The following is a 21,341-nucleotide window of genomic DNA, read 5'->3' on the forward strand; positions in this document are numbered from 1 at the left end:
TTAGGTATTGATGACGAAAACGTATCCAAAAATTAATATAAACACATTGATTACATATTATTTTGGCTTCACAGTCATTTTGCAGATCAATAAATTACTCTTTTAAATTTGGACTAACACTTTCTACGTCTGATAAAAATGGATTGATTAACCAAGCTGATATCAAAAGTTCCTGTTAGTCTTTGAACCGTATTATCATATCTTCGATAAGGGCATTAATGTGGCTATGATACTATATGTCTTTTTTAATGGGCCCTTGTTTTATATGAAGAACTTGATAATATTGAGTATTATGCCAAAGTTAAAGTTAAATTTTGCGTATGAAAGTGTAGTTTTTCTTTATTGACACAACGTTCCCTTGAACCTCCCGCTCCCTTCTGCAGCACCCCCCAAATGCGAAAATTTTAAAAACGCCTAGCCAGACTTCCAAAACGTCCAGAAAGGGGCGCTGGCACCCCCGATAAGAAACATAACTTCAGGAAGTGGTGGACACTCCTTCTGTCCTTTTAAAATATTGTGTTTTCTGGAATTTTATATATATTATAGTAAGTCAAAAAAATTACCATTACCATTTACCGTTGTACGGCTGAGTTGAGTAACCATTATTAAACTGAACTTTTGAACTCAACTAAACGCCTAAACTCTTTTTATAAATGTCGCGTTTTAGCCGTGACCTTTCTATTTTTGTTTACACTGAAATAAATAAATTTAGATAGTGAAATATCTTCTTTGTAATATTAATATTATAATTTTGAAAATATGTAATACAACAAATTTCAATATCAATACCATTTAACCTGAAAAATTAATGATAAATATTTCGGCGGGTGGATTCGACATTCAGCCGCGGCGAAGTCACGCCCAGCCGCGGCGAAGTCACGCCCAGCCGGGAGTTTAGTACTAGTAGCCGTTTACGTCACTTCCGGCCGCTAGCGAATATCACTTCCAGCCATAAAAAATCGAGGTAGTTGGCGGTCTTTATATAAATAGTTAGTCTGTGGTGGTTCTCCGTATTTCTTCGTTTGGTGAGTTTTTATTCTCGGATTTGTTTTTATATTTGCCCATCGAAAATAGATTATCGAGCCTCGTGTAATCTTAATATTTTTCTGAACCTGTCATTTGGGTATTTTTCTCTTTTCAATCATGCGAATTTTATATTTGGTCTTACATAATCTTTGTGATTAATATTTTCTAACGATTTTACAGACAAAATGGGTCTTCACTTCGGAGAGTTGTCAAAGATTCGTGGGGTAATTTTCTTCAAATTGTCACCACATGAGCAAAAGGCTTTCACCGGGTACTTGTCGCACTCCCTTCCAAATGTTTTTAGAAGATTCCGCTCCAATGTGTTTTACATTGCACCACGTAAGTATTAACTAGTGATTATTAAATCAATTTGTATTTTATTTCTTTTTTTCGTTGTATGTATTTGGGTTAGGATAATGCAATATATTGATATTGAGTTATCATATATATGAGTTATTTTCTTTGCCTAGCCGAAGATCAATCTAGAACTGATGACATTATGAATAAGTAACCTTTATCTGTTGATTTTATTAACTTGTCAAATTGTAACTTAACCCTAGATAACTAAACTACGTAAAACGTAGGAACGAGTGACGTTGTTACAAAACATTTGTAAAAAATACAACAAAGAAATAAAACGGGAATAATTAAGGCAATAAAAGACTTTTATTATTTTACAAGTTATAGTAACATTATTTGGGTTGAAGAGATCACGTAATAATGAAAAAAATAATGCTACATTAGGACGGTACTGCAAAGCAGAGGACGCAGGAATGACGTGAATATTGTTTTTCCGTGAATCATAATTTTTCTGTTGTAATTTTTAGTATAGTTCGGTATTCTAAGGTTAAAAACAATCATGTGCAATTTATTCAGAAAAAAAACAGCACAGCATAGCCTTTATAATAGAGTATAATAAAACAACTATTTAGTCTTTTATTAATCAATTTTATTTTACCAGTGACCAGGTTTTGTCGTTACCGACATCATCAGACTGGTGATTGTAAACCACGAAACCCGGTGACTGGTCAAAATATAGTTATTCTATTATGTAAGATGCAGTTCTTCCAAGAAATGTCAGTACAAAACTTAAATTTTTAGTAGAAGCCTAAGGAATATGATTTAAACTGTGTCTCTTATGTAATATGTGACTTTTTAAGGTACTCAACTTTGTGTATACATTACATAAGCTTGGATGTGTATGTAACTCTGAGTGCCTTAGCCATTACTGCTATGCTTTCTTTCCTATACCTATTATCTTTTTATAATTAAAATGTAACGTTGTTTTAAAATCACTATAAATATTTTGTCCGCCTCCGTAGTGTAATGGTCAGCATTCTCGGCTACCGTTTTGGAGGTCCCGACGAGAAAGATTCCCATGGGGGTTCAACTAAATATAAGTGATTTTTTCACTGTAATATTTATACAATATTACCCTGGACTGGTACGTGAAGCGGAGGGCTGATCACCTTTCCTTCATGTGTAAACGATCGAGATAACACTGCGTTTATATGAAGCAGTGCCCTATGCATTGGGGTGCGGATAGGGGTTTTATTATTTTTTTTATTATAAATATTTTATTATAACTTAATTATAATGTCTACCGGTTTCGAAGCTAACTGCTTCTTTATCAAGACTGATTAATTATTATTAATCAGTCTTGATAAAGAAGCGGTTACCTTCGAAACCGGTAGGCATTATAATTAAGTTATAATAAAATATTTATAGGGATTTTAAAACAAAGTTACATTTTAATTATAAAAAGAATAGTAGGTAAAAAATCACAAAGTTAGTGCTTCAAATATAAATTATACTACTATTCTTTCTCCATTTTATTTCGATAACAATGACCTTCAATTTCTTTATCAGTATTGCATCAAATACGTTCCATTCCTGTTTCCAAAAATCTTCAAGTAATTGATGATCAAATTTTTTTGTTTTTATTTATAAAATATAATTACATTATTTTATACAATTGCTATACATTTCTACTTAATACAATCTTATAATTTTAGTCATCTCATCTTTTCTCATACACCTCTGCAGGAGCTTTCACAAGCTTGGTACGAGTGTGATTATGCAACATTTAGCAGTGACATAGTTAACCTAGAGTTCCTTCACTCACTTTATTTGTATTTCATCAAATTCATTCCACTCCGACTGATCCCCCTTCCGAGTCAACACCACGCCGTTCCTATCTGGTGATAAAATCCAGAAGATAAGTAGCTTTAGTTAATACCCCATCAACCCAATGAGGAGTCCTACGCGCTGAATGCGAAAAGGGGTCAATTAGCCTCTCGAGTAGTAAGATATTAATCATATTTTAAAACATTGTTTTTTCGGTCGGAAAAACGTGTAACTAGCTGATAAACAATTTAAATTTGCGTTATCATCAATAGATGGCGTTGATAGTTCAAATCCCGACGTAATCTGGAAATATTTGAGAAATAATCACTACACCCCTTTTTTTAACTCTTACCACTCCTTGTAGGCCTGACATTCTGGCCCGTATGATTCTAGTAGGCAGCTCCGTGGGCCACAATGTCTGGCCCGGCGCAGGTATAACTTTAATCACTGATTTCTCTATCACCCAAGTATATTCTACCAAAAAATATTTCAGATAAATACAGTTAATCTTAATTAACATGGTCATATGAATTGCCAGTGTCTCAAAATTAGGGAGCCAAAATATTTATTTTAATGGTAGAAAAACGTCGCATTTTTTTGATCAGAGTAGCTGATCAGTTATGAGAAAAAATGGTCAGAGTGGAAAGGGTTAAGGAATATCCCACAAAGCCTTTTGAGAGGCTTGTCTGCAAGTAGGATAGTAAGAATAGGGAAGGCAAATGTAAAAAATACATCACAAACACCCACACTAATTGAAGATAAATCTTTCTCGAATTTATTTTGCAATTGGCGGGAATCAAACTTGCAACACCAGTTTCGCAGTCGAGCGTCTATCCAACTACACCACGGCGCCTGTTGCCTATCTGGGGCCGCATGCTATCTGACGTGGTATTTTACGACCCCCATGGTCATAGGAGGCAAGGAGAGGTTAAAAAAATATGTAACTAACTAGCTAACCATCACGTCGCTTCTCCGCAGGGGTAGGCAGAGAGAATATAACGCCACACTACTCTGTCTTTGCAAACATTCTTCGCCTCTTCCACGTTCATGCATCTCCTCATACATATCCGCCGATTGTTACGATTGAAAAAAATATGTTTTCATATTAATTTATCTTTTCAGCTGCCATCATCTCGTATGCTGTCTACGACTGGTGCAACAAGACATATGCGGCCAGTCTGCGCAAGGACCCCAAGGAGTTTGAAAATGACCAGTAAATAGCAAAGGAAAAATTAGTAAAATTATGATTTGTATATTATCAATTATTACATGTTATGTTGAATATAAATTTATTCACTCAAATAATCAATATGATTAAAGCAGAGTAAGAAACATTCATTTGTGTTATTGGTTTTCTCTAAAATTTTCCAAAATATTGTTATTTCCCTTGGCCCCATATCTCTTCTCTCGCTTTTCATCCCACAACACGTATCATCAATCTAGTGCCAAATTTGCGAATCTGCAAAAACATCAGATGTCTAGGTTTGTCATCTAAATCTATTTATATTTTACTAAGCTCGTTTCATATTAAGACGATATCAGAGATGAACATTTGAAAAAATATTTTTGACATTAATTTTTTTCAAATTATTTATTCCATTTACTGAGATTTCATTGTACGTATTTCCGCTAAAAATAAAACGAAGGCTTATTTTGATTGTTGACTTTTCAGTTATTATGTCTCGCCATTAAAAAGATGCATCTATTGTGAACAGGAGTGAATATGAAATAATTTTTGGCATAGTTATGCAAAATGGTATTAATAATTTGAAATACTGTTATAGGGTCCGCCAAATAACATTTTTTTTTTGAAAATGGGGCGCAAAACATCGAGTGTAGCTTCGGCTGTGTGGCACGTAGCGCCGTCCTGTTGAAACCAAATGTTGCCAATATCCTCCTCTTCAATTTTTGTGAACAAAAATCCGTTCAACATGGCCCGATAACGATCGCCATTGACTAACGGCCACTCCTTGCTCATTTTCAAAGAAAAATGGCCCAATTATGCCTCTGGACCAAAATCCGCACCAAACAGTGACTCGTTTTGGGTGTACCGGCTTTTCAATGTATGCGTGCGGGTTTTCAGTGCCCCAAATACGACAATTTTGCTTGTTTACATACCCGCCAAGATCAAAATGAGCTTCATCTGAAAAGATGATTTTTTTGGCAAAATCGGCATCTTCTGTAAGTCGAATGTCGCAATATTTCCCAGCGTTGTTCAAGCGTATACACAACCATATTCGCTCAGCGGAAGGATAAAACTAATTATCTGTCAAATCAGACATGAGCTAAGTGTTACCATTCACGAAATAAGCACTAGTTGAAAAAAAAAACTTTAGATGGCGGACCCTATATATTTAACATGTGCATACGTGTATTCTTGTAAATAAAGGAAATGAATGTAGATTTACCATGCAGGAATATTGTTGGGCCACCAACCGGTCAAATTGAGTCAAAAATGAAAATCGAAATAAATGTCAGTTGTGGTTTTTTGTAGATTTATTTATAGTGATATCTGTTATGCCTTGAAAGAGTGTAAAATCTTTAAACTGTGCTCCATTTATAAGTATTTGAAGTCGGTAATAATATAAAATTTAGCTATATCTGCTATATCTGCTACATATGTATTTACCCGCTTATTCAAAATATTTTTCAAATAATTGCAGGTTTTTTTTTCCCTAAGACTTCAAGTATATCTTAAATTTAGATTTCGAGTTTACATACGAATTTACATACGAGTTTACATACGAATTCACATACGAACTTAACCTAAATAATTAAAAACTTTGTAAACTTTAATTTAAAAACAATTTGTATGCTGGCATCTGGTTTTTAATTCCACTGCATATCCCCTGCCCGCAGTTGTCTGTATCCTCACCTCGAATTCTGTAATATAGAGATTGAAGGATTCGTAAGGACACCCTGTTCAAAGTTCTCTCTGACCTATATGTTATTTACATAGCATCTTGATTAATGAAACAAGTTAAGTCAACACATTGAATCATGGTTTTGGCAGTTATTTTTTCTGGTCACAAATAATGTAGCAATTTTAGAATAAATTCATTTCAGATAATTAAATTCAACTAATGTAATCGAGTGCATCATAACACTTCCAAGCATTTTGTGCTAATAATCCATTTTAACAGTTACCATTCTTTCCATAAGTTTATTTCCTCGTAAAATCCGGTTTCATAGAGTCCGGAATTTCGACGGGACCAACTGGCCGAACTGAGCGAGGCGTACTTCAAAAATAATAATAACAAACATTAGGTAATATAATATTTTATTGAACATAAAGCCAAATGTGTTCCAATAAATAAATCGTGTCAATTCAATTTTTATTAAGAGTAAAAAATTGTGGTTTTTATTTATTTCCTGATAAAATTAAAACCAGACTATATACATTCAATATTTTATAACTGCAGTGACAGAAAACAAAGCCGAGTTATTTATTATTCCTAAGACAATACGTTAATTGCATTGCCAAGCATAAGTTACGCAATCCGTTTTACTTTTATTAAGTAACAAAATTAACGCGCTTAGATCAAGCACACATTCAATTCTCATACTGGATTTTAGTAGATTATTTCACCTTTCAATTATGCTCATTAAAACACAAACACTGTAAAAATAAAACTTAGTCTAGGCTCCTTTTTGAACACATTTAAATCATCTTTAAACATAACCTTAGTTATTTCATTTCCAAAATATCTATTTGAAAATCTAATACGCCATCACAATGTTTAAAGTTTTGATTGAATGAGCAAAATTATATTTGTGTCAGGTGAAATCCTTAGGAGCATTTTGCAAAAAGTACTATTACCCAGTTTGTTTTAAAAACAAAAAAAGTTTCAGAATAATACTATAAGTAACGTATTTTTAAATAATTATAAAATGAATTTATTTTATTTTTAGATAGTATAAAAAAAACAGGTTTCTGATGTACATACAACAAACAAAAATACTTAATTACTATTAAATTATCACAAGCGCTTGAAATTTAATCAAATAAAAATATGGAAATCGTAAAGATCACTGATGGAATTTTTCATACATACATATACAAATTACATAATAATTATCTTGGTTTCTGTGAGTTTTTTTGCAGAGAAGTATGTGACTACACTTGTAAGCACTACAAAAAAAATATATATTAATTGCTAAATGCTTTAAATATATTGTTAGATGTATGCGGAAATTTTTTATTTAATTTTTTGGCAATTTTTTTTGTATTGTTTCTCACTATACTTATTCGAAAATAAAAAGTTTAAATTTATATTTTCCAAACAAAATTCTCATTATTGTAGCAACCAAAAACACCATGAAATGCAAACAGAAATATTCACACATTTAACATTAAATTATTCTCGATTTACCGCTGATGTTTCGTGTTTAAAAGAATCTAGGTATTATAATTATAAAATTAAAAATATTCCATTTTTTTATGACGATCCAATGTGAGTGAGTGCATACACAAACCGTGACGCATAGACTGATACATACGGAGTTGTAACATATGACCGTGCGCGACATGTTCAAGAACTAGCATGGTAGCTTTAGTGCATTTTTTATACTCAAAAGATTATGTCAACTAATTAAGCGGGAAATTCAGGAAATTTATTCATCATCCATTACGGTAAATGAGATTCTGCAGTATTAAATTAACAGATTTGACTGAATAGATAAATTACACTAAAGTCTACATACTGTTGAAAAATTTGCCAAATGTTTTTAACATTTTTTTATGTATATACATAGAGCAGTGGTAAACTAAAATATACCTGAAATTAAAAAATATACATATCTTTGTAAGCAAAAAAAATCAAAACACAAATTTGTCAATATTTCATACAGAAAAGATGGAAGTGCTCTATGCATCTGTGGATAAGGACTAAATGCAAAAAAAAGGTGTCTGCTTCATTTGTATAAATAAATAAGACAGTGTGTATTAATGTGTTTATGTAAAAAATACATAAAAACGCAGTACATCGAATGTATTATATAAAACATTTCATTATCTACATAATATAACATTATTTTAATATTATACCGAAATTCGAGTAAACTATTAACCTGCGCCATAAGAAAAAAACGTACTAAAGCATTTACTAAATGATGAAACTTGTAAATGATGTTATTATGCAATGATGAAAGTAATTTTGGAATACTCTTTTGCATCGAGAACACGAAAACATAAGTGCAAAAAAATGTGCCTTAAAGTAAATGCCAGCAAAGTACTTTAAAGTAGACTTTGTGTCGTTCATTTAACTGAATTTGGCAAAAGAAAATGGTGGATGATACGAAGCCTAGTTAAGTTATAAGTAGTAATGTTATTCAGTGGCCTAAAGGAAGTGCAGCATTATTCTACATCCATCTGGTCGGCGGGTTGCTGCTGCTGCTGCTGCGGCTCCTGTGCCTCCTGCGGCTGTTGGGGAGCGTTCTCCGGGGGCGCATCTCCACTGGGGGGAGGAGTCTTTTCCTTAGGCTTCGCTTTATTCACAATGGGGTGAACTCCAGAGTTGAACATCTGGAAAAACACACAACTTGTAGCACTCCACACATTATGACTTTAAAATTATTTTCACAAATTTCAATGTTGTCGACCTATATATGTTACACCAAAACTGCAAAATTACGTGAAAAAATTACAAAATACTTGCCAAATTTATAAAAGAATGAGCCTGTCACTCTTCATTATTGAGCAAATTATCTACCAAACTCGTGGCAACAAATTTTAGAGTCAGATATCCTTAAGTTTCCAAAAATTGACTCGCTAAGAGTGTAAATATGTACATACCTTGTGCTGTTCTCTAATGGCTTCTACTGTGATTGGAGGATCCTGGTCAAGTGGAACAGAGTTAAGTGTCTGTCTGGTCTTCTCCAACCATTTATCTTCACTATCTACCTTCTCTGTCAACTTCTTTACTTCCTCTTCGGTTAAATGTGAATATTTAGCATCGCCTTGTCTGAAAAGAAATATCATTAAAACCCTTCCAAACTCAAATAAACGGTCAATAATATAACACTAAAACAATGGGTCGGATTACTATATTTTAATTACTTTTCGATATTTTTCTATGAATATTTGTGCTCTTTCTGTAAAAGAAAAAAAAACAGGGAGTCCTTGTAAATAAATAAACTACAGAAATAGGAATGTGTGTACATAAAAAGACCATTTTAAATGCATTAAATTCTGTGGAAGTAGAACAATTAATATGCACTTTTACACGCTTGCGTCAAAATTAGCAGAAGATAATTAAATACAGCTTACAAATCCATCCATTATCATTCATTATTTTTTCAGTTGTGAGCAAGTAAAAATTAATAAAGTGATTGCGGGTGAGTGCATAGCACCTCTTACAAAAAAAAGTGAATTGGGTTTTAAACTTACTTGCATAAATCGACAACTTTCCGGGAAAGTTGAATGGCAATCGCAAACTCTTCCAAGGCATTCGGTCGGCATTCCCATTGGTAATGGCGTGCCTTAATTGGTTCTCCTTGATTCCGTAACTCGGAAAGTTTGTCATTGTAAATCTAAAAATAGTTCATAATGTTAATATTTATTGCGAGTATACAATACGCATCAAATTACCTACACCTAAAAACGGTTAAACATATGTAATAAAGTATTGCCAAACAAACTGGGTTTAGTTCTAAAATACACTGTAAAATCCTTTTTTTTATTGACAAATGCTAATTTTTCTAGTTACAATTTTTTATTTTCATATGGTTAACAATAAATAAACCGTTGCCATTAATATTTACCAAATTTGACACACAAAATAAAATGCCAGGGTTTGTAACACCAAGTAACGATTTACAAACGATATTTAATACAAACAAAATCTTCTGGTAATATTTTATATCTATCTATCCCTTCCTACCTATTTGTCTCTCCTTGACTGTAGCAGGGAGGATTGACACCAATCTAATTTTACCAATGTAATCTAGACTAGCCATTAAAGAACAGGATCCGTGCAGCCTGTATAGTGTAGTCGCTACTACAATGTGGGGCTCACCTGCTTGTTGCAGTCCTCTCCTTCTTCATAGAGCCAGTCCACCATCTCGTCCAGTTGGCGGGTGAAGGTGGAGCGCTGCGCCGAGTGCACAAACGAGAACAACGGGCCGCCGTCGGCGATGTTGTTCCTCACCTCGTACACGTACTCCTCCAGGGCGTTCCGGGCGTCGGCCCTCTCCTTCTCCTGACGGTCGGCGCTTTGCATCGCATACTGGGAACATTAACACCATGTTTTACATCATTTTGCCTAACACGTCACATTAATGAATTACAAACATGCATATTCAAAATGTTTCTTCATTGGCACTTTTATCACTATCATAAAGCACGTAAGGTGAGTTGATTCAGCTTGACATTTGATATTTCATCTCGGACAAAAATCACCAAATGTAGCAAATAAAAAAATTTGCTACGGTTACATTTCTGTATCTATAGCATACAGAATCTCATACATTATTGGTCGAAATACGACCTCATCCACTAAAGCCTCAATTTAAAAATTTTCAGGGACCAAAAAAACGAAAGAGGTAAAAAATATCCATTCCATTATTATTTTTTATTTAAATGTAATAATAATTAAGGAATGGCACTAGTCAGTGGGAAAATAAGTGGCATTTATCATACACATATACATATTGATAAAAAAATAATTAAAACAATAAATAAATCAATTTTGAGGTTCTAAGTCTACTGTATATTTTGAAGTTTTATTACATCATGCACATGTCTATGCACTTACTTCGTGAGATAATAGAAAATCAGCCTGATGACAGTAGATAAAAAGAGAAGGAAATTCAAAAATGTTTTTATTGCCAATAAAGCACGGACAATCTATCCATATTGAGTGAACGGAAAAATACCGCACCTCACGTCTTGTTCTGAAGAGTACTGGGTGTTTGTCCATGCAATAATATATTGTTAACCTGTCCGGGAGTTTCTACGGACAAAACTGTATCTGGGGAGTGATTTTTGTTTTTATTGAATTTTTTTACTTTTTATATTTATTTTATCAAAGTCAATGCTATAAGCTATAAGCAAAATATTTACTTAAATAAAAAAAATATTTCACTAGTAAGCATATTTTATATCAAATTTATCGATGTTTTATTTTGTGAGTTTTCTTTAACAGCGTTATTACGATGACATTACACAAACTTTATTTCAAATATATAAAATGTCATGAGTAAAACAGAAAAATAATCCGAAGTCTAGTTTTAGAGTTTAACCCTTATAGTTCTGAGCTTATTTTCACATATTTTGCATAAATTGCTAATTGCTTTTCATCATCACTACTTGACGAATTTGACATTTTGTAGGTAGAAATAAAAACTTTTACTTAAAAAAAATACAAAAATCAATGTTAAATTCACAGCAAAATAAATTTTAATGGCTATTTATAAATGTTATTAACTTATCAAAAATGTTATACATGCGCGCGCTAAGACACGTCCGTACAGGGCGATACCTAAATCAAATTGCGTAATAGTCGGTATTCCGATGCTCCGCAGTTTATACGCATTAATAGAGAGTCCATCTATCGACGGTTTGCACTCTTAGGGTTAAGTACAACTACAGATAGCAGTGTCCGCCTCCGTAGTGTAATGGTCAGCATGCTCGGCTACTGTTCTGGAGGCCCCGGGTTCAATTCCCAGGGGGGTCAAATAAATATACGTGATTTTTTTTTCACTCTAATATTTATTTAATATTACCCTGGACTGGTACCTAAAGCGGAGGGCTGATCACCTTTCCTTCATGTGTTAACAATCAAGATAACACTGTGTTTTTATGATGCAGTGCCCTATGCACCATTGGGTGCGGATAAGGGTTTGAATGAAAAAAAATGAATGAACAGATAGCAGTAAAAGTGCCATTTTAGAAATAAATGTCTCCGGGCTCGAGTTATAAGCGCGGCCGTTCATGTCCGCCACACACTGCCGGACAGGTCAGTAAGGCGAGTAAGTAAAGTTACAAACCTCCTCATCGACATAGTTCTTGAGCTCAGTGTGCGAGAGTCCAGCCGTCTGAGCTTTGATGGGTAGCTCTATGGTCTTCACGAGCTGCTTCTTTCCCTTCTTGTCCTTTTTGTCGGAGTCGACCATTTCCTGAAAACGTGACAAAGGCTTGACATCTTTAAGGATAAGACAGTGCCACTCTGCCCGCAAACATACACACACATTTACTAATTAACACTAAAAATGCAGCAAACTAAATCAAATGCGGGGATTCCTTAGTTCCAAATTATCAACAATATAATAATTTGATTCACTTGGCAAAATTGAATTATAAAATAAATGTTAGTTGTTATATGATTGGTAAACGATGCAAATGGATTTTGCACTTTACAACTAAATATAGATGAACGAGAATAGTAGAAAAGCGTAATGCGAGAAAGAAATATTTGTGTTATCATATGTATGCAAATATTTTAATTCAATACTATTTTTTGGTAAGCTCGACATTCGAAAGTAAGAATCAAATTACAGCATAGTGGGGAGTCCAACCTGGAGCCACTACTATTCTGAACCGTTCGTGTCATACACAATTGAAAAGTTGATTTTGCCAAATGAATCTGGATTAAATATCGCAACAAAAAAGGAATAAAGTGAGACACTAAGGAGGAACACAAGACAAGGCCGGTGGTGGCATGCGGCGGCGACATAACTAAAAGCGAAACAAAGGTGGGAAACGAAACTAAAAGGAAAAAGAAAAGTAAAAGTGTGTATGTTTGGCGGGCGTAGCGGTCACTGGTGGATAAGTATGGGACGTACCGATGAAAACCATTGCGCAACTTTCTGTGTCCACGATTGTTTTTCAGGCGAAGCGGGGTTGCTCACCTCGGTGCCTTGGTCCGCCGCCCCATTGACCTGGTCGGCCCCGTTGTCCATGGGCTGGTCCGGCGCCCCCTCGGCCCCCTCCGCCGCCCCGGCCCCCTCCGCGGCCCCCTCCGCCGCCTCCTTCTTCTCCAGCAGAGTGGCACTGGCCACCATCACTATGCCGTGCAAGTTCACGCGCACTTTGATCTTTAACTTTTGCGATTCACCTTCCGCCGTCGGGGTTATATCGTTAATGATCCATTTTCCTGAAAACATTTGCCAAATCAGCTATCCCGACTACGCTTTCCAACATATCGCTCACTCCTTTCAAGAACGTCATAAATCAAAAATCGACAATTTTCAGTTGTGCATATTTTCAGAATGCCCAGGAAATGTACTACATCCCAGCAAAAGAGGCATATTTTTAACTTAATATTTACCCGCTACAGGGCAGAAAGTGTTGTTTTTGCATTTAGAAGAAAAGGTATTGTTTAATCATTTTGGAATAATTAAACAATACCTTTTCTTCAAAATGGAGAAAAAACCTAAAAAGTTTTACCTAAAAAGATCTGTTGCACAGTAAAAAGTTCAATAAGCGGCTTGATATTTACTTTTTATACATTGTATTATATTTTTAAACTTTAAAAACGTTTTCCTGAAAAATCAAGTTTTTTGATTTATGACGTTCTTGAAAGGAGTGAGCGATATGTTACAACACCAGATAGGGTGTTTACTCGCAAAAATGGCTTACTCCATTTTAACATTCACTTATTATTATTTTATTCTTAAAATGTGGGCACACCTCCGCAACTTAAGCTTGTTTATTGGCCACATATCTAGTCATGTGGCTGTTGCACCGGCAAATGCTAAATTAAGCTAAAAAGTCGGTGATACAACTTCAAGATAATAATATGTAAATGTGGGTATGACATTTTTTTAACATTTACATCTTCTATTGTAACATTGCAAAAACATTTGCAATGTTACAATAGAAGATGGCGTCTGCCAAGCACTACCTGACTACAGCACCTCCTGTCATGAATTGGGTAGAAGTTAGGCAGGGTCAATGTCCTAAATAGCTTTTTCGATAGACAGATCTATTGTTGTACTTAATAAAGTAGCATTGAATAGTTCCACAAGTATTCATATTTGTAATATAATATTAAAGCCCTCACACCAGTAACTTGCAAAAAAAAAAGCACTTATTTTCAACTAGATTAAGTAATTTTACGTACCTTATATTTTTAAATACATTGAAATACGTACTGTGAATGATGCAGCGTACTGTTTTTTTTTTTAAGTGTATTAGATTTTAAGTTAACGTGTCAAATGTTTTAAATTATTGTTATTACATACCGATTAAAGGCTCCGGGTAAGGTATGTGCTCTGAATAATAGGCGCTAATGCAGAAAGGCTCTTTGCGGTAGAATGTCAATAACTTAGAGAATGGGGCAGCGTGATTAGCCGGGAACACCTGAAACAGACAGCACTCGTCAGCTTTGTATATCCCGTGAAAAGTAGAAAGCTCGGAAGAGTATGGATGGATTGCAAGTCGGTTGTACCTCCATTTCACCATCTTCCCTGGTGTCGGCGTCCCAACACAATCGCACGGCGTACGGCTGCACGTCTGTGACAGAGAAGTCACGCACCCGTACGGCGGGCGACAAGATGGCGCATTGCAGAGCTGCACCGCGGGCAACCGCTTCATCCTGCAAAAAAATCATCATTTTAATACTTGGAATTTGCTAACTGTATGTCTTCTTCGAACCCTTATCCGCACCCCAGTGGTACAAAGGGCATAAACATAATATTATCTTGATTGTTAAAACATGAATCAGGTGATCAGCCCTCCACTTCAGATACCAGTCCAAGGTTATATTGAATAAATATTTAAGTGAAAAAATCACTTGTATTCATTTGACCCCGGGACCTCCAGAACGGTAGCCGAGTAATGGTAGACCATTACACTACGGAGGCGAACGGGTATTACTGTAATTACTGAGCTAAAATTTAAGTAATCTGTTAACCAGTAATTAAGGTTGCTGAAATATTTTTTTAATGCAATAAGCGGCTTAAATAAAATAATAAATTTGAAAATAATTAGGCTCACCTGATTTAATGTTGTCGATGGAGACTTTCCAAACACATTTTCTATTAAACCTTTGATAGCTGGAATACGCGATGAACCACCAACAATTTCCACTGAGTGAACATCATCAGAACGTAATTCTATAAAAGAAGGGTATAATTTTAATGATAATTAAAATAAGTACCCAGTAAAATTAACCTCAAGCCCTCAAAATCAATATTTTTTCTAGCTATGTACTAACTTGACTGTTGTAGGCAATTGCGGAGGCATCTTTCTACCCTCTGGAACAAGTCCGTGCACAAGGACTCCATGAGACTACGCTGCATCTCCCCCGTGACATCCTTCTCATCTATAAAGCACTCAATGTTGAGAGGCAGCTTGGTGCTGTTGGCTGACATCTGTTTCTTGATCCTCTCAACTTCCTGCAGAAGCCTCAAGTAAGCCCTGAAATATCACATCAAATGTTAGAGTACTGTAAGAACCAAACTTATCTCTAAATAAATCATACTTGGCAATGTCCACTGTTTAGATCTGGTATCTTTAACTAATAAAGAATAAGAAAAATATGAGAGAAGTGATTCATTTTTCAACATTTTAACCTATCCGTTAGTGAGTTTTCAGTCTGATGATGTCAGTGACAATGAAACGCGGTCACTGATTAACCGGATCCACGCGGCTCGCATAACCGTATGTGTTTTCACAAAAAATTCCCCGTACGCGGCTGACATAACCGTTTGTGTTTTTACTTTACTCCAAGTTTCGAACCTCAGTTCAACTTGGAGGGATTTTTTCATGGTGTGGAACTTTGGATAAAATAATACGTCAATCCTTGGCCTTATGACATCTGTTGAAATATCTGACTAATAATTTGTAACATCACAAGGATAAATAAAAGAACAGATCCCTGATTTTTCTTGCTGTCGGTAATTAGTCCGCGCCATAATCATGCCCTATATCTGTCTCACTCTCGACGCTACGCATCGCCAGTGGGTAAGAGTGACACACGATGCGTGCTTTGATTTATTTATCTTACGATCTTATTTGTTTATATTACGATATATTTCAAGAATAATGTAACAGGAGTGTATTATAGAGTACCAAAAAGGCACAATGAATCCCATTGAACGTTTTTGTTTAGGAAAAGAAATTGTTTCTTAATTAAATACATGATAAAAGTAATCATTTAAAAAACGGCGAAATACCGCGGCGCATGGGCGTCTCTCAGGAACAAAGTGAACGCGGTTAAAAGGTTAAATAAAATAAAGAGTGGAAATAACCATTTAGTTATTGTTTTATTCTTATATAAAATGCAGTTCCAGTACAGTAATTAATTATGTAAGCAAATAAATGCAAATAGATTAATTTTAATAAAAAAAAATTGTGGGGGAGGGGAAAAAATTACTGCAATTTTTCATAAATTTGCTGCCCATCTATCATTATATTAAATTACCTCTTTTTCTTTAAAACATTTCAATGCCGATAGATAATTTTTTTAATCAACATGTCTAAACAAAAGTTGCTATAAAATTGGTAAATTAATATAATATATATCGAAAAGCAGGCGACAAATTAAACTAAAAATGCAACACAAGTTATTAACCCTTAGCACTCAAGCGCCGCCATAAAGGCGAGATCCATGGTTTGCATTATTACTTAAGTTCCGCCACTACGGGGACAAGAAAATAAAGTCTGATTTTTCGATATTTGTTTAATTTGTTTTTACTTTTCGATATAATATAACCAGAATCATATGAGTACAATGAATAGTAACAAGTTATGAATTCGATTGAATTGGCGGTGAAAACCAAAAAACTCAAGTGCAAAAGTAACTATTATTTTAATAAGAACTTGAACGAAATGAACACAATGATATTATTTAAATATTTGTATATCAAATTGGGGAAGTTGAGCACACCGTACCTGGGGTTGTTCCTGGTGTCCATCTTGTACCTGGCCTGGAAGTCCTGGCAGAAGTACTGCGCCAGAGCGTAGTCGATGTCGCGCCCGCCGAGGTTGCAGTCGGAGGCGGTGGCCAGCACGCGCAGCTTGCCGCGGTGGAAGGCGCACGCCCACACCTGCAGGGAGGTGTAGCCCACGTCCACAAACACCACGTTGCGGGCCTTCTCCTCGGGCGCCGGCAGGTCCTGCTTGTATATGCCGTACGCGAGCGATGTCGCCGTAGTCTCATTCATCAGTCGTAACACATTGAGACCTGCAAATTCAAAAGTCTAATTAACCCATTTTTTTATTTATTGATTTGATGTAGAACTCTATTTTAATTTATATATAATATAATATAAAACCCTTATCCGCACCCAAATGGTGCATAGGGCACTGTGTCATATAAACGCAGTGTTATCTTGATGGGAAGGGTATTTTTATCTACCGCGCCGGCCTCATTTCAAAGTCAGGAAAGAAGGAATTATATGTAATATAGTCATCCATACAGGACAACAGCATTTTAGTGAGGCAAATTATAATCGACATAACATTCAATTAATGAAGTAGAATGTAATAACAAACAAAATAACTGGTATTGGTGGTATAGGGGATATGTAAATTTACCATTAAAAACATACATATTTGGATAATAACTTAAAAGATTTCACCAAAAGATTTCCGTTTTTCTAAAAAATCAAAGAAAGAATGAGAATTCAATATCTACTCTCTGAGAGTTGATATCGCATTGTAGAATGAATGTTACTTTCAATCCTTTCCTTTTGTCTGAAAAACAATGGAAAAGATGTAAAGGACAACCTTAAATATGTATATCATATTTCAAGTATATAATACAATACACAAGAAGATTAAAAACAAACTTTGCAATATTCAGGGTTATTATATTTTATAATTTTTATTTGAAGCACTAACTTTGTGATTTTCGATTCTATAATTAAAATGTAACTTGGTTATCACTATAAATATTTTATTATAACTTAATTATGATGTCTACCGGTTTCGAAGCTAACCGCTTCTTAATCAAGACTGATTAATTCTAATAATAATAGTATTAATCAATCTTGATAAAGAAGCGGTTAGCTTTGAAACCGGTAGACATTATAATTAAGTCATAATAAAATATTTATAGTGATTTTATAACAAAGTTACATTTTAATTATATTATATTTTGACTATAACTAAACAATATATAAAAATACTTTTAATAAATAAAATACAATGGTTTTTTTAGAATATTACTTATTACTTGACATGGAATGATTCCTTCAATAAGAGCATGGAAGCGTTTCATTCTAAATGTAACCAATAAAGAGTATCCCCTAATTGGGAAGCTTTTCTTGAAAATGTATTTTAAAGAAAACAGCATTAAATATTTTATTTTTCTTCAAACCCTTTTCCGCACCCAATAGTGCATAAGGCACTGAATCAGATAGACACAATGTGGAGTTGATCGTGGAGTATATGAATTGCAAATAATAAATATTTACATATAAAAGTGAAAACTCTGTTATAATAATTTTGACTCCCCTGGGAATCCAACGAGGGACCTATGGCACTATGCCCTAACAAACCTCTATACTAAGGGGTGGACTAGATACTCTATTCTATTATAGTGCACCTATTTAATTACATATTTATTTCTTTTCAATATGAAAATGTAAAACAGCTAGCTACTTTTATTATTCGGCAACTTAATAAATAAGAGCTGAAAAAAGATAAAACACAATTCATTTATTTATTTTTAATTTCAGTTTTCCTTGGTAAATACTGCTATTTCTTAAAGTGTATTGTGATCTTTTATTAAATCTATTCTGAAATACGGTGTTTAAAATGCTGTGGAATGTATCGGAACATGTCACAATGGATTTTAAGAAATAGTGGTATTTACCGAGTAAAACTTGAATCGAAAACGGATAGATATTACCACTGCCGATAAATGACTGCCAAATCAGTGAATGAAATTTTTATTTATGTTAATCTATTAAACTAATGATATTGCCTTGACATAATTTATGATCAAGATATAGCTGAATTTTGATATAGAGTTCTACCAGCTCTACCAGGTTGAGAATAATAGACCGTATTCATACCTGCAATAGAGGCGGCGTCGAGGAGCGCCTTCCTCTCATTGTTGGTGAAGTAGGAGGGGACGGAGATGACGCAGTCGTTGACCTGCGTCTGCAGCGCGGCCGCCGAGGTCTCCTTGAGCTTGGTGAACAGCATGGCGGTGAGCTGCTCGGGCGAGTACACGTTCTCCTTGTCCATGTAGTGCACGCGCACGCCGACGCCCCCGTCCGCCCGCTCCTCCACGCGGAAGGGCATGTGGCGCAGCTCCTGCTGGACGTGCGGGTCGTTGAACTTTCTGCCAAGCAGCCTCTTGAAGCCCGTTACTGTGTTTTTCATGTTTGTGACCATCTGATTTTTCGCCGCGACACCGAGAATCCTCGTCTTCTGTGAGAATGCCACGCATGTTCTGAAATAATCAATCAATAAGAGAAATGTGTGAGATCAAAGATGTTGTTAGGTGGGGAAGGCAAAGAAAAAGACAATGGTATGCGCATGTAAGGAGAATGGAACCATCCAGACTCCCCCACATCGCACTGCACGGCCAACCCCTAGATAGACAACCCCCGGGCAGACCACCAAAGAGATGGATTGACCAGTTGAGAATCGACATTGCCTAGCTCTTAGATTTAATATATAATAATGAAATGAAAACATTTCTTTCAAACATTTGTCATAATCGCACAAATACACTTTGAATATTCAATGCCGTCAAAACAATATTCCCACTTTGTTAAAAGACCCTACTATTTATATCAGGTTTTGTAGAAATTTCTTAGCTTTATAGTCATTCTCACAAGATCTCCTCACTGAAATTACTATTGTATAGTGTATAGTAAACTTGACTAATTATCATTTGCTAACCATGGACTTTATTATTATTTGCTAGTCATCTTTTTAACACAGTCCAAGGGCTTCACAGTAATGGTCAATGCAATGGTCCATTACTCAAACACATAATGCACATCAGACAATTACTAACGATAATTGGTTAAAAGTGTAAATTATAGGTAAAAACAAACATCTTTTTTTTTATATTCTTATATTTTCACCATTTACCAGATTATTTACAAAATTATTTAAACTGCTATTCTAGAAGTATACAACATTTTTCTAGATTGTTCTGTCATATGGACTAGACATTCCACTATTTTCTAGATTATTCCATTATTTTGTAGAGTAGATAATTCACATTTTTCATGAACTTTCTTCTTATAAATCAAATGTACAATCATAGTGCATCTAAGTATCATAAAAAAGAAATCGAAAACTCCACAGAAAACAAACGCTACTACTGTACTGAAGAAACCCTTCCGGGAATCAAACATTGATTTATTCAATTTTGTTTATATTTAAGGATGAAATAAATGTTATATTATTATTTTCTAAATTAAACCCGATTTAAAATAATGTAATAAAAAAACGTATGTTTCATCAACTTATTTAATCACATCATTCTGCAAATAAATATATTTAGATTAGAGAATGATTTTTCTGGACGGAATTCAAGTTTTTTTTAAACAAACTAAGACTAGATACACAAAAAACATGGCAAGGATCGAAAAAAAGGATTATTAACTAAATGAATAGATATTTATCTTTTATTCACGAAATAATTATATTTACAATTGAATCAATAAACGAAAAAAATCGGGAACGTTTAGTTTCATAGCTGTCAAAAAGGTCTGGAAAAATCTTAATTTTCGTGAGGTTTATCCGTCACAATATGACATGTTTCCTGAACACGAGGACTCGAAACTGGCGTGTCACATTAAAAAATGTATCACTTAGAAAGAATTAAAGTTAGAAATCTTTGATGTAAAAACTAAAACACATGTACTTACGGAGTTCCGCGCAAACTATAGTCATTTGCAATTGTTTCAATGCCTCCAGCTTTGGCGACAGCAACATAACACGAATCATTTCCGAAATCGATTCCAATGACGGACATAGCAGCCATTATGATGTTTTTCTCAAAATCTCTACGATAAAACGCGTTTAGCAACTGTTACAAAATAAAATCGGAATGACCAAGAGCAGTGCAATCGGCTTACCGGCGAATGAAAGACCTTAAAAGGAAGTTTCTAGAACCGCCGTATCCCCGTATACTGGCACTGTCGAAATTTCGAGTAGGTAGGTAAAGCATAGACAATCCTCAAAAATTGTAAAAGTGACCATTCACATGAACATTTGTATTTACGACCAGCCACATAAAACGTAGGATATCAGATATCCACTGGATAAGATT

General features: G+C 34.7%; 2 protein-coding genes across 6 annotated transcripts in view; one reads left to right on the forward strand and one right to left on the reverse strand.

The window, feature by feature from the left end:
• UQCR-Q (Ubiquinol-cytochrome c reductase ubiquinone-binding protein) overlaps positions 1–4,489 on the forward strand; it is a 13,189-nt gene extending 8,700 nt beyond the window's left edge. For 2 of the 3 annotated variants that reach the window (XM_088277653.1, XM_088277652.1), the window contains exons 2-4: positions 1,001–1,025; positions 1,207–1,365; positions 4,276–4,489. In XM_088277653.1, coding sequence (XP_088133779.1) covers positions 1,212–1,365; positions 4,276–4,370 — 249 coding nt within the window. In that variant the 5' untranslated portion in view covers positions 1,001–1,025; positions 1,207–1,211 and the 3' untranslated portion in view covers positions 4,371–4,489. Of the gene's footprint in view, positions 1–1,000; positions 1,124–1,206; positions 1,366–4,275 lie in introns of those variants that run through there. The other variant, XM_088277654.1, reaches the window with a different exon arrangement.
• Positions 4,490–6,416: 1,927 nt separating this feature from the next.
• On the reverse strand, positions 6,417–21,212 carry Hsp110 (heat shock protein 70Cb). 3 transcript variants are annotated; one of them, XM_088277648.1, is made up of 13 exons: positions 20,938–21,209; positions 19,120–19,502; positions 16,991–17,282; positions 15,312–15,514; positions 15,092–15,210; positions 14,544–14,690; positions 14,338–14,455; positions 12,937–13,247; positions 12,142–12,246; positions 10,170–10,379; positions 9,542–9,684; positions 8,948–9,116; positions 6,417–8,677 (listed from the first exon to the last, which is right to left on the reverse strand). In XM_088277648.1, exons 1-13 carry the CDS (start codon positions 21,051–21,053, stop codon positions 8,510–8,512), a joined length of 2,484 nt encoding a protein of 827 aa, XP_088133774.1. In that variant the 5' UTR covers positions 21,054–21,209; the 3' UTR covers positions 6,417–8,509. The 3 variants fall into 3 exon arrangements, with proteins under 3 accessions (XP_088133774.1, XP_088133775.1, XP_088133776.1); XM_088277649.1 differs by having other exon boundaries at positions 12,142–12,270; positions 13,003–13,247; positions 20,938–21,208; XM_088277650.1 differs by lacking the exons at positions 6,417–8,677; positions 8,948–9,116 and having other exon boundaries at positions 9,538–9,684; positions 20,938–21,212.
• Positions 21,213–21,341: the final 129 nt, after the last annotated feature.

The sequence above is a fragment of the Brachycentrus maculatus genome, unplaced genomic scaffold, assembly GCF_059751285.1.
Source record: "Brachycentrus maculatus isolate JH-2025_06_01 unplaced genomic scaffold, ASM5975128v1 h1tg000049l, whole genome shotgun sequence".
Classification (NCBI taxonomy): Eukaryota; Metazoa; Arthropoda; class Insecta; order Trichoptera; family Brachycentridae; genus Brachycentrus; species Brachycentrus maculatus.